Genomic DNA, 12,745 nt, shown 5'->3' with positions numbered 1-12,745 from the left:
ATCGAGTGAGTGATAAAATTTGTATGTATGACTCATATACTTTAATATAAATAAAAGTTCAAGTTTAAATAGATAATGAACCGAAAGTTGGTGCATTAGGTATACGACTTATGCAGTAACATCATTTACAATAATGGAATTCATAGTTCGACTAAAGGGTAAATGATATATTTTTATCGGCATTACATGATAGATGAAAAGTAAACTTGACCGCATGTCACTTGTCTTCGTGATACACGACTTGATTATTATTTGATAGTAATTGACTTTTCACAAATGAATATGTAACTACATGAGATAAAATATAATCATATTGGGAGAACGAATTTATCCCAATAAGATTAACGATGTTCCATGAGAGTAACACACTTATGATAAGATCATTTACGAGCATTTATTGTTTAGCTCTCACAATGATATATAACTTGAGAGAGCTTAGTCACAATGCTATAATGGAATTACTTTGACTAAACAAATTTATAATTAATAGGTGAAAAATTGAAACTTAATTATAATTTATTTGAGCCCTAGTTATATATGTCTAATCAAACTTTTCGCTAGCTCGTTGAAACCATAAATAAATTTAATATAAAATTAAATGAACATAAATGAATGGAAATGATAAAATTGGAGAAATGAGTTTTTCATTGAGAATAGAAATGACTTGAAGATTAATTTAGGGTTTTTAATTATTATTTAATTAATTATAATTGAATGATTGAAGTTTAAAATAGATTTAAATTATTTAGTCATTATATTTATATTGAGAAATAAAACCAAGTATTAGATTAAATTATATTATAAAGTGTTAAATTAAAAATTCAAAAAATATATATAATTGGACCAAATACAGAAAAAATCTAAATCCTCTTATAATAAGAGAGAGAGGTTGCCACACTACTATCATTTACTAGGGTGCGCCACCCACCTCCTCTCTAATAAAACTAGTAGAATATTCTCTATTTTAAATAACATTATTTGTTCAAGTTATATTTAATCAGGATTTTCTACTAGTATATAATTATTTTGTAAGAAAGGTAGTGATAATTTATTTTGTTTGAATAATTTAAAAAATAATTTTCTAATTATTAAAATGAAATTCAAAACCTAAAATTAGAAAATAAAAATCCAACCAAATTTTTATTTAAAATTAAAAAATTAAAATTTAAACTGAAACCAACCGGAATCACCCTGAAAATTAGACAAAAATAACCCGGCTAGCCGGTTTACCAATTTCTACGTCCAAGGCAAAACAGTTACGTTGGAAGTGACAAGTAAATTGAAGTCAAAACAGTGAAAACCCACACATTTACTTATTTTTATTTTAATAAATTTAATGGGTAAACTACTGTAGAGGTCATCTAATTATTATTTTTTTCTTTTTTGTCCACTCAATTATAATAAGTTACAAAGTGGTCTAAAAAGCTAATTGAATAATTGGATGATCAAGTTATTACTTTTCATAGTTACATGATAAAAGGAAAAAAATTATAGTTGAATGACTATTAATATATTTATCCTTTTTATTTTAATAATTTTAATTAATTTTCTTATTCCCGCGGCTGTCGGTGGAGCATTTGGTGGGGGCCACTCTTCATTAGCTTCTTTCCTCCAAAATCCAGCCTGGTATTACCTAAAGCTCGAACATCTAATCCCATATCCACCGTCAGATCATTCCAAACATGTTCGATATTTAACCCTTGCTCAAAAACACACCACTGGCTTATAGAACACCATGAAATAGACCTTCGATCTAACACCTTTCCATTTCATTTCCCCTTTCCTTAAAAACAAGCTCCATCAATTCCCCCATTAACCCTAAACGAAAATCAGCTGAAAAAAAACCATTTATTTTTCTTCAGCTCTAAGCGACAACAACAATGGCTGACTTCAAGAAAGCCACTGCTTTGGTTCTCACAGTGGCTTTGCTTGTGAATCTCGCTTTACTGGTTGATGCTGATGGTGATGATGATAAGAAGATTCGAGTCAGGAAACATAAGGGTGAGAAGCAGTGTATACAAGGATGGGAATGTTCCTACTGGTCGAAATATTGTTGCAACCAAACGGTTTCAGATGTCTTCCAGGTTTATCAATTTGAGGACCTGTTTGCTAAAAGGAATTCGCCGGTGGCTCATGCTGTTGGATTTTGGGATTACCATTCTTTTATTTTGGCTGCTTCCATTTATGAGCCTTTGGGTTTTGGGACTACTGGTGGTAAGCATATGCAAATGAAGGAAGTAGCGGCTTTTCTTGCACATGTCGGCGCCAAGACATCTTGTGAGTTCTTATTATTGTTCTTTTTATTAGTATTGATTCTGTTTAATTTTGAAATTGACTGCATATTTAGCGAGATCCCCAATCGTTGAAGCTTATAAATTGGTATTGAAAGTCTCCTGTTCAAGTAATTTGTTGAATATTACAAGCTCTACATTCTGGGGCAAATTACTTCCTTTCAGATCGCAGTCCTTTTAGGTGTTTGATAAATTGCTTGAATGAAACCAAACATTTTTAAAAATAACTAAGATCTCGAGGCATGTTTTGATTTTCGATGTTTAAGGATGTTTTGAAGTTTCATGGTCTATGCTCGATTTTCAGATGAAATGCAATAAACATCTTGGTTTAACGCACTGGGTGAGCGATGATCTTTGATGTTTATCAATAATAGTTTATTGTTAGTTGAGCAACTGTGCAGATTTTTTAATGGTGCTAAATGATTTTTCAGGTGGAGATGGTGTCATAGACGGAGGACCGTTGGCATGGGGTCTTTGCTTCAAGAGAGAAATGAGTCCTAGCCAGGATTACTGTGATGATTACTACAAATACATGTATCCATGTGCCCCTGGAGCTCAATACTATGGCCGTGGTGCTTTGCCAATTTACTGGTTCGTATAGTACCTTTTCTGGTTAGGATTGAAACGTTTATTCAAATTTTTTCATCTGCACTTTGTCATTGTCACTGATTAAGTTTTGAATTGCCTGTTCGAGTAACTATTCTGATTAAACGATTCAATCTTTCTTGAAATAACGATGTCTGGCTCCATTGTATATCTCTAGATATGGATATAAGATATGTTCCTCCGATAACTCTCCAAAAACATAGGAATCTTGGAGAAACTTCAGCTTATCCCTGTTGGTTGTATATCCGTGTTTGACACTCATACTGAGTCCACGTAACATAGTAGGAATGTGTCTGTTCAAGTTCATCTGTGCCTTTTGTTTTTGGATCAATGACCTATGTGTCTGTTCAAGTTTACGTGCATCTTTTGGGAAACTTGTAGGATGCATATGTATGTGTGTGTGTGTGTGTGCATCTCTGTGTATAACATAGGATGTTTGTGCTAGGTGTTTGAGTTGATTTGTAGTTGTATTAGTAGTTTTTGACCACTGAGTACTACTAGTGGCTTTACGATTGTAGGAACTACAACTATGGAGCTGCTGGCGATGGTATAAAAGTTGATTTGTTGCACCACCCTGAGTATCTCGAGCAGAACGCAACTATTGCTTTCCAGGCCGCCATCTGGAGGTGGATGACCCCAATCAAGAAGAACCAACCTTCAGCACACGACATTTTCGTGGGCAACTGGAAACCAACCAAGAACGACACAGAGGAAAAACGGGGTCCTACTTTTGGCTCCACCATGAATGTTCTCTACGGAGATTACACTTGCGGGCAAGGCGATATTGATCCCATGAACATCATCATCTCCCATTACCTTCATTACCTTGACTTACTAGGTGTCGGGCGAGAGGAAGCAGGGCCACACGAGGAGCTAAGCTGTGCCGAGCAGAAAGCATTCAACCCAACCCCAGCTCCACCTGCTGCCAGTGCTTCCTAATCTTTGGTTCAGCCAATTTCATTGTTAAAATGTAGTTGTCAATGAAGGGTAATTTAATAAGAGAGCTGGGCGATTAGGTTGTTGTAAAATCATGGTCTATGTCGGTGTGAGAAAAGGGCCCATCAATTTCATGATATTATATATAGTTATATACGTTTGATTTGTTGCTGTTAGGTGGTCTTTATTATTTGCATTTCGTGTGCTTGTAGATTTTGATATATTTGATGCTTGTTGTGCTGTCCACGACATTCATATAAAATTGTATGTATTGAACCACCATTTTTATTCAATTTGTCTCCTAAAATTATTTGCTATTATGGAAGTTGCTACTTCTCCCTCTCTCTCTCTCAAACGAATATTCTTTTTTTAGGCCTGTTATTTGGATTTTTGTGTGTATTAATATTATTAGATTTTATATTAATTATTTTTATTTTCATGCACTCGTGTTGGAAATAAGTATTTTACAAAAAATAGAGAGTGAAAACAACTTGGTTTGATCTTGAGATAATCCATAACTTGTGTTTAGTATGAGGTGTTCTATGGAAAAATTGCTGAATCAACAAATTGAAAATAATTCGATTAGAAATCAATGCATGATGAGTCGAAATTAGTAAGTTTAGGTTGTAATTCAATGATATTTTGTAATATTTTAAAATTAAAAGATTAAAATATAAATTTATTAATAATTTAATAACTTTAAGTGTATTTTACTCTTTATTTTATTTTAGGTTCTATAAATTTTTTATAATCTTCTAAAATTGAAAAACAAAATCAAACTCCTGAAAAAGTAAAAAAAAGCCTTAAAAATAAGATTATTAACTATTTTTTGGGGGCTTTCTTGTAATAAAATAAAGTATTGTTTGACATTTAAATGTGTGCTTTGACAAGACACTCTTATGTAAGCTAATCGATTTAGGGTTGAAAAAATAAAAACTTAAATTTCGCTCGATTATTGTTTAATTGATAAATTTAAATATTTAACTCATGAACTTAACTAATTTTTTAAATTTATATAAAAATTAATTCAAATTTAAACTTACATTATAAACAAAAAAAATCTAATATCGAACATATAAATTAAATTAATTTTACAAACTTAATCAAGTAAATTTAGATAATTTTATCTAATTAGATTTAAGTTCAAACTTTAAATTTTGACTTTAATTTTAGTTTAATGATATAAATAAGATATAGATATTTGTATATTATTTGAGTTTAATTTGAAAAAATTTAAACTCAATTCAATAACTATAAAACTAAACTTAAATTATTGGTGAATTAAATTCAAAGTTAATAATATTGAATCGAATAAGTTATTATCCTTATGAAACTTTGCATTTTTAATATATATATCTTACTATTTTATAATATAAATTATTTACCAAACTTAATTATGGAATTGGAATTTGAATATATATAAACTTTTAAATATAAAAAATGAATAAATATCTCAAATTGTGCTACAACTTAAAAATAAAAAGTTGGATCTAACTTGAGCCTGGAACTTGGCTTGGAAACTCGACTCTACTCGATCACTGAGTACTAGGGTTTGAGCCGAGTATAAAAGAGTTTTCCTGGTGGAACTAGCCTCCTTTCCCCAAAAAATAAAAATAATCACCTCAGCACACTGTTACTCCCTCAGCTCTGCGCGAAACCCTAAAGCAATGCCTCCCAAAGCAGCTAAATCCAAGGAAGCACCAGCGGAGAGGCCCATCCTCGGCCGATTCTCTTCTCATCTCAAGATCGGAATCGTAACTTTCTTCTTTCAACTTGTTCCTATATATATATATATATATATATATATTTCATTTCATTTCACTTCTCGAAGCTAAAGTTTTTCCTCTTTTGAATCTCTTTTTCGTTCATTTGCAGGTGGGACTGCCTAATGTTGGGAAGTCTACTCTTTTCAACACGCTCACTAAGCTTTCAATACCAGCTGAGAACTTCCCTTTTTGTACAATCGAGCCTAATGAAGCCCGAGTTAATGTCCCTGATGAGCGATTCGAATGGCTTTGCCAATTGTTCAAGCCCAAAAGTGAGGTGTGATCTGTTTTCTGCTTTGTTCTGATTGTCTTTGCATGTAATTAGCATTAATTGCACTTAAGCCGCTATGTTTTTATTATATCCATATAAGTCCTGAACCTTCATTGTTTACTGTAATTAGCCTTTCATTTGAAATGAAGGCTTGTTTGGGTGCAATTCAAGTGTAGGGGCTTACTCAAGTGAAATCGTTCAGGGGCTTTTTTAGTGTGTTAACCATTTTTAATCTAAAAGGTAGATTGTACACTCATTATTATTTTCTTAGCTTGTTTCCTCTTAAAACTTTGAGATGTTCGATGCAACAGGTTTCAGCTTTCCTAGAAATTCATGATATAGCTGGACTGGTTAGGGGTGCTCATGAAGGGCAAGGATTGGGCAACAACTTCTTGTCTCACATTCGTGCAGTTGATGGCATTTTTCATGTTTTACGTAAGATACCTAGTCTTTTGAGCTGGAAATATATCTATTTTATGCTTTTCTGTTAAAAATTGTAGCTTTTGCTTAATATGCAGCGTAAGGTTTTAAGTCTATCACTACCTTGTTGAATATAAATTTTAAATGTACGACAGAAGGCTTGTTAAAAGTTATCAAAAGGTTTCTGTTGGTACTGTTTTGAGGTTATCTAAAACCATTTTTGATTTGATAGTTTTTACTACTGTGCTTTTGTTGTAAGAACTCTTTGGAATCTTATTTTTCCACTCAATGTTATAGGTGCATTTGAAGATTCAGACATCATCCATGTGGATGACTCTGTGGATCCTGTAAGGGATTTAGAGACTATTAGTGCAGAGTTAAGGTTAAAGGTTTGTTCTTGAATTCTTATGTTCTTGCAATAGGTATTTGGAACTCTGATTTCTATAATACAATTCAAATAGTCTGCTTTTTCATTTGGAGTTGGAAGATTAGGTAACACATTTAATAAGCTTGAAAATGAAATTTGAATTAAAAAGATTAATACATGTAGACATGTATGTTCGTGCACTTGTTGTATGCACATGGCTTTGTTTGGATTTTTTTGTATTCCTAATATTTGTCATCTCCTTATTCATTATATTTTTGGTGGTTTTAATAGTTGAAGAAATTTAGCTATATACATATTTGAAATTTAAATTGTGGCACCATCTAAAAGATCTCATTCGGTATACTATTTTCAGCTTGTTACACTTGTAATCCTGCTGTTGATTCATTATGAATTTCCTTATCGCTTTGATAATATTTTTTATTCTACTTTAACATTGAAGAACCTAACAGGACCTTTCTGATTACTTATTCTAATTTCATTTTTTCTAGGATATCGAATTTATGGAAAGGAAGATAGAGGATATTGAAAAGAGCATGAAGAGGAGTAATGACAAGCAATTAAAAGTAGAGCATGAATTGTGTGAAAGGGTAGGGTTTTGAACGCGATCTTTTACTTTTGTTGCATTTTTCATTATCTCTTTCATTTTCTGTGGGTCTTGTTCATTGGCTCTGTTCTGTTGTTGCTGCTAATGTGCTGTAAATAGAGGAGATTTGTTTCATGATTCTTCTAGTTGGCAGCCCTTTAGAGTTTAGTCTAGGGACTTCGATATTGATTTTTTGTGGTTTTATCTAATTTTCCAACTTTAGTCTTTTTTGTTATGTGCAAAATCTAGGAAGCCCGCTTCTGTTCTGTCTTTATGGTGGTGCTTTGATCTAAGAGTTCCTACTTTTAGCAACGACTTTTGACTCCAGAACTTAAGACCACTGGAGACCAAGACCCAGAAGTTGTTGCCAGTGCCTCACCTTATGGTTCATAGTCTTATGCCCACAACCTAAAAGATGTTGCTAAAATTAAACACCTAAGACTGATTTAAAATCATCAGTTCAAATCCTGAAGACCATGACTTTGGTGGTGGTCAAATGTCACTGTTAAAGACAAGCAGTCACCATATATAAGTCTATGTTTATCTAATTTATATTTTTTATTGTAATTTTTAAGGACTAGTTTAGCATAGTCAAGGATTCATTTAATCAGATTATCAGGTTTATTCTTTATGAGCTTATGCTATTGAGCTAAATTTGTTTATGGGGTGGGCTATACAAATGCCAAAAAATGATGTTGCTTGTTATATTACAGGTTAAGGCATGGCTTGCAGATGAAAAAGATGTTCGCCTTGGGGACTGGAAAGCAGCTGATATTGAGATATTGAATACTTTTCAATTGCTTAGTGCCAAGCCGGTTGTTTATTTGGTCGGTGTTCCTTCTATTTTACTTCTCAATTTCTTATTGTTATATTGTGTAATACCTAACCAATTTGTATGTTATAGCTGCTTGTTCTGATAATGTTACTCGTTTAAAGGAAGTAGTTTCTTTCATCTTTCATTGTTTCCGGATTGTATTCAACCTGCAGGTTAACATGACCGAGAGAGATTACCAAAGGAAAAAGAACAAGTTCTTACCAAAGATTCATGCTTGGTATATTCTCTTCCTCTCTGTGTGTGTGTGTCTTGGAGGTTGGGGTTCGCATAATGCCCTAAAAAACATTGAGATGAAGGTCAAACCAACCTCTGTAATTTTATTTGTGTTTTGAGTTAACGCGTATTCACTTCTATCTGTTTTTGTCTTGAAAATCCATGCCCCTGAGCTTTATTCCAATATTGGCTTTTACTGGGGCAGGGCTGAAGGAGAAAAGAGGAGAAGCTAGAGATTAAACCAAAAATTAGAGAGATTGGACGAAACAGAGAAAATTAATAGAAAAAGTAGAAGATAGGGAGAGACAACCAGAGAGGAATAGAGGGAGAAATCTCAAAAGTAATAGTCCATAATCTCTGTAATTTATAATTTAAAACCTACTTAAAAATTATCACCACGATATTTGCAGGTGTGAACCATAGAACCCCAAAATAAGCTCAAGTATAACAAGTGTAGTAACATAAGCTTTTAATAATGCTGCGGCTCTTAGATTTGTTTGGGTGTTAGAAAAGGTATATTTAGTGCAAGAGGGTTAAATGGGGTTTAAGCAGCTTTTGGTTATTTGCTGTTGACATATCTTTTTGCTTTTACATTTGTCATACTTATAAAAGAGTATAATTTTTGTTTCCAATTGGAATGAGTATTGTTTTTATCTTTTATAGGGTGCAAGAACACGGTGGTGAACCTATCATTCCTTTCAGTGGTGTGTTTGAGAGAAACCTTGCTGATATGGAGCCTGCAGATGCTGCAAAGTATTGTGAGGAAAACAAGGTGCAAAGGTTAGTTGAAAATGGATATCTTCTTTATTATGAGGTTTAAAGTGTTTTTCATTTGAGATGTCTAAGTCTCATGGTCAGATATTCTTCTGTGCCCTGATGTTTTATCTGATATATATATTTGTGTTGTGAATGTATGATGCTGAGTATTTCTTTTTGTTACAGTGCTCTTCCAAAGATCATCAAGACTGGTTTCTCTGCAATTAATCTCATATATTTCTTCACAGCAGGACCAGATGAGGTATTTATTTTTAATGCTTGCTTGTCTTTAAATCCTTATTTTTGATACTTTTCATGTCTGTTTTACGATCCATGTTTGGGGTTCGTTGCTGTCCCTCTCAACAATGTCATCTCCAAGGTTCGAACCCCATTCTCCTCTTAGCAGTGCAGTATGTCTTGCCATTGCACCCAACACTTGTTGGTGGTTGTCTTTATATATTAATGTGTTATTTGAAGGATCTTAAGAGTATTCAATTCTTATAAATATGATCTAAGATCATTACATTGATTTTCTATACCTTTTTCTTGCCTTATGCAAGGTTGTCCTCTGGATTTGTTATTTTGCCAACAAACTTTCTTTTGATAAGCATGGTATCTGAACATTAGGATAACGCCTTTTGATTTTCAAAGCTGCTTGCAATAATAGTTCATTACATTGAATTCCCTCGAAGGTCCATACCATTGCAAGTTTTAAAGCTCTCCTCTAAAGTGGATCTTGTAGTTTAGCTTATTTGACTTTGGGTTAATTGCTGTACAATCTGATTTGCTTTTTGTCTTTTGAAGGTTAAATGCTGGCAAATTAGACGGCAATCCAAGGCTCCTCAAGCTGCAGGAGCCATTCATACTGATTTTGAGAGAGGATTTATATGTGCTGAGGTTGGTCTTGGATCACGACTTTCTGTCACATTATATTAAACCTTGAAAGATAATTTTAAGTTTTCTCTGGCATTATCTTCTGTAATGATCTATGACAGTCATTATACTTTTCAAATCTCTAAGCTGAAGCTGTTGTTTCCCCGTTTCCTGAACTTCCTTCATGTGCTCAGAATTCATTTGAGTGCAGTTATTCTACCATTTGAGTTTAAACATAACTGAAAGGACACTATTTGTTTTTACGTATGTATTTTACTTTTTACTAGCTTCTACAATAACACATATATATGAAGTTTCTGTTAGTGACTTTGATTTCTTGATGTTGTTCAGGTCATGAAATTTGAAGATCTGAAGGAGCTTGGCAGTGAGTCAGCTGTCAAGGTTGGCATATTTATGAATGGTTTTCTCTTAGCTTTTCCAAGTGTAGTCCCAAAATGTCAGTCAAAAATTCAGAATAAAAGTAATTACTAATTATTTAAGGGGGTAAAGGAATTAACTTCCCAAAACATGTAATCAAAGATGAACTGAACTTTTAAGATTTAAGCTTACATCCAAGATTTCAAGTTGTGAGGCCTTGCAATGTGCTTAAGCCATGCTCTCTTACCTTGTAGTGTGATTAAGCTAATGGACCTGCCCTGGTAATTTGATTAACTTGCCAAAACATGTGATCAAAGATGAACTGCACAATTTTAGGATTTAAGCTCATTTCATCTCGAGCTATGAATGATGGTCCATAGTTCACGTACGAAGTTTGTATGTTGTCATTTGTTTAGTATATCAAATGTTGCTTGTCACATGTTTCTCATAATTTTCCCTTTTGATCAGGCTGCTGGAAAATATAGGCAGGAAGGGAAAACTTATGTGGTCCAAGACGGAGACATAATATTCTTTAAGTTCAATGTTTCTGGAGGCGGGAAGAAGTGAAATGAGACTCTCGAGTGGGGATATGGCGCTGGGTTCGGACTTACATCCCTGGATTATCAAATCCGTACGCATTTTGCTCCCATCTGTTTCTTTGCTTAGATACCACCCTCAAAAGCCAAGACAGAATATGATATTGGGTATGTTCATCTATTTTTATTTTGATCTGAGTTTTTATTTGTAGCATCATATTATTATATATACGCAAATATTGGAGGATGGATTATGTTGAGTGATAGATGTTTGGTTCTTCAGCACCTATTTTGCTTTGTTTTTTTTTTTTGTAGAAATTCTATATCATTTACACTCCCCATCCATCAGTTATGTATACGTTGCAATCCGATTGTTAACATCTTGACCCTTAATTGCATTTATATTAGCAGTTTTTATCCAATAATATTAGGCCTATTTCTTGATGTTGTTTATGCTTTTCCATGTGGATGATGGCTCATGCCTGCCTTTGTTCCTTTAATCCATTTGGTTTTCAAGGTGGGTTTTTTCTCCAATTTGATACTTGAATTTGGTTTTAATCTTCGGTTTGGTGCTTTGACCAAACTGCTCAATGAATGTTTGACAAAAAGCATAAAAAAACCTTAGATATTTAATTGGAAAATAAATCAGGTATCGAAATTTAGATAATCGGGACAAAGAAACTCAGGTATCAAATTGGAAAAGATTTTGGTATTAAATTGGATATTCAAATTTGTATAGTAATTTGAGATCAATAATAAACTTGGATATTAAATTGATTAAAGTTATTTAGTTATCAAATAATAGTATAACTTATAATTTTGCGAGTAATAATTAACCACACTCAAATAATTATGTAATATTTATTAAAAATTAATTTATCACAATTTTAAATAATTATGTAGGATGTATTAGAAATAATATTTGAATTATCGGTTGAATATTAGTTTGATTAGTATGGGTATTGTTGTTAATATAAGACGTGAATTTAATTTGTATTATTTTTTATTTATGAGTTGAGAGGAATTATGAGTAATTTTAGATATTATATAAAAAATAGGAGCAGAATTGTTAAAAAATATTATTGGAATTTCACATTTAATAGGGTAAAGTGCTTTTGGACACTTGATAATATTTATTGGTGGATAGGATAAAGGATAAACATTTTGGGTATGGTTAATATAATTTAAATAAAACTATTGGCAATAAAAAGAAGCAATAAAAGTGTGGGAAAGTTGATTTGAGCCCATTTGCTTTCTTGAAAATGCCCTTTTAAGAAATACTTTATTTTAAAAAAGCTGACTTAGAAATAGTATTTCAATTTTAAATCAAAATATAAAATGTTTTTTTAATTAAAATAAAAAAATAGAAAATAAAACAAAATTCAGGATCGAATCTAAATTAACATAAAAATAGAAAATAAAACAAAATTCAGGATCGAATCTAACTTTAGCCCAAAAGACTACTTGGCAATTCGAGCCGAAGTCCAAGACTTAGACCTTACTAGCTTTGCCTTTTTATGAAGTGGCCAACCCATTGATCCTTGGGAGTTGAAATAGAGAGGGACTAAGTGCTCATATTGTGGTCCTTATGATCATCATCATCATCATCATCATCATCATCATCAATTCCATATTGCATCACCACATGTTCCCTTCCCAACGGTAAAACTGTAAAACTTCTACTAATACTAATTTTATCTCTTTAATTCAAAAATAAATAAATAAATTTTTATATATTATATCAAAGATTAAATTAGCCTTTTTGTTAAAATTATTTATTTTATTGTTAAAAATAGTCTTTGTATGTTAAGAATAAGATACAAGTGACACGTGACATGTCACATGTAATTATTGATTATACTATCGTTATACTAATTTTTAACAATAAAATAG

General features: G+C 32.4%; 2 protein-coding genes across 3 annotated transcripts; both read left to right on the top strand.

Moving 5' to 3' along the window:
* Nucleotides 1–1,648: 1,648 nt before the first annotated feature.
* On the top strand, nt 1,649–4,126 carry LOC108489392 (chitinase-like protein 1). The gene is made up of 3 exons (XM_017793924.2): nt 1,649–2,277; nt 2,723–2,882; nt 3,416–4,126. The coding sequence occupies exons 1-3, from the start codon at nt 1,881–1,883 to the stop codon at nt 3,834–3,836; spliced, it is 978 nt and encodes a 325-aa protein (XP_017649413.1). The 5' UTR covers nt 1,649–1,880; the 3' UTR covers nt 3,837–4,126.
* A 1,171-nt stretch (nt 4,127–5,297) lies between these two features.
* On the top strand, nt 5,298–11,277 carry LOC108489396 (obg-like ATPase 1). Of its 2 annotated transcripts, XM_017793929.2 has the most exons (12): nt 5,301–5,587; nt 5,709–5,876; nt 6,182–6,305; nt 6,588–6,679; nt 7,167–7,265; nt 7,975–8,088; nt 8,249–8,313; nt 8,973–9,089; nt 9,252–9,327; nt 9,870–9,962; nt 10,290–10,340; nt 10,785–11,277. In XM_017793929.2, the coding sequence occupies exons 1-12, from the start codon at nt 5,501–5,503 to the stop codon at nt 10,881–10,883; spliced, it is 1,185 nt and encodes a 394-aa protein (XP_017649418.1). In that variant the 5' UTR covers nt 5,301–5,500; the 3' UTR covers nt 10,884–11,277. The 2 variants fall into 2 exon arrangements, 1 of the variants encoding a protein (XP_017649418.1); XR_008272230.1 differs by lacking the exons at nt 10,290–10,340; nt 10,785–11,277 and having other exon boundaries at nt 5,298–5,587; nt 9,252–9,444; nt 9,870–9,947.
* Nucleotides 11,278–12,745: the final 1,468 nt, after the last annotated feature.

The sequence above is a fragment of the Gossypium arboreum genome, chromosome 10 (genome assembly GCF_025698485.1).
Source record: "Gossypium arboreum isolate Shixiya-1 chromosome 10, ASM2569848v2, whole genome shotgun sequence".
NCBI lineage: Eukaryota > Viridiplantae > Streptophyta > Magnoliopsida > Malvales > Malvaceae > Gossypium > Gossypium arboreum.
This window is presented reverse-complemented; position numbering and strand designations above follow the sequence as displayed.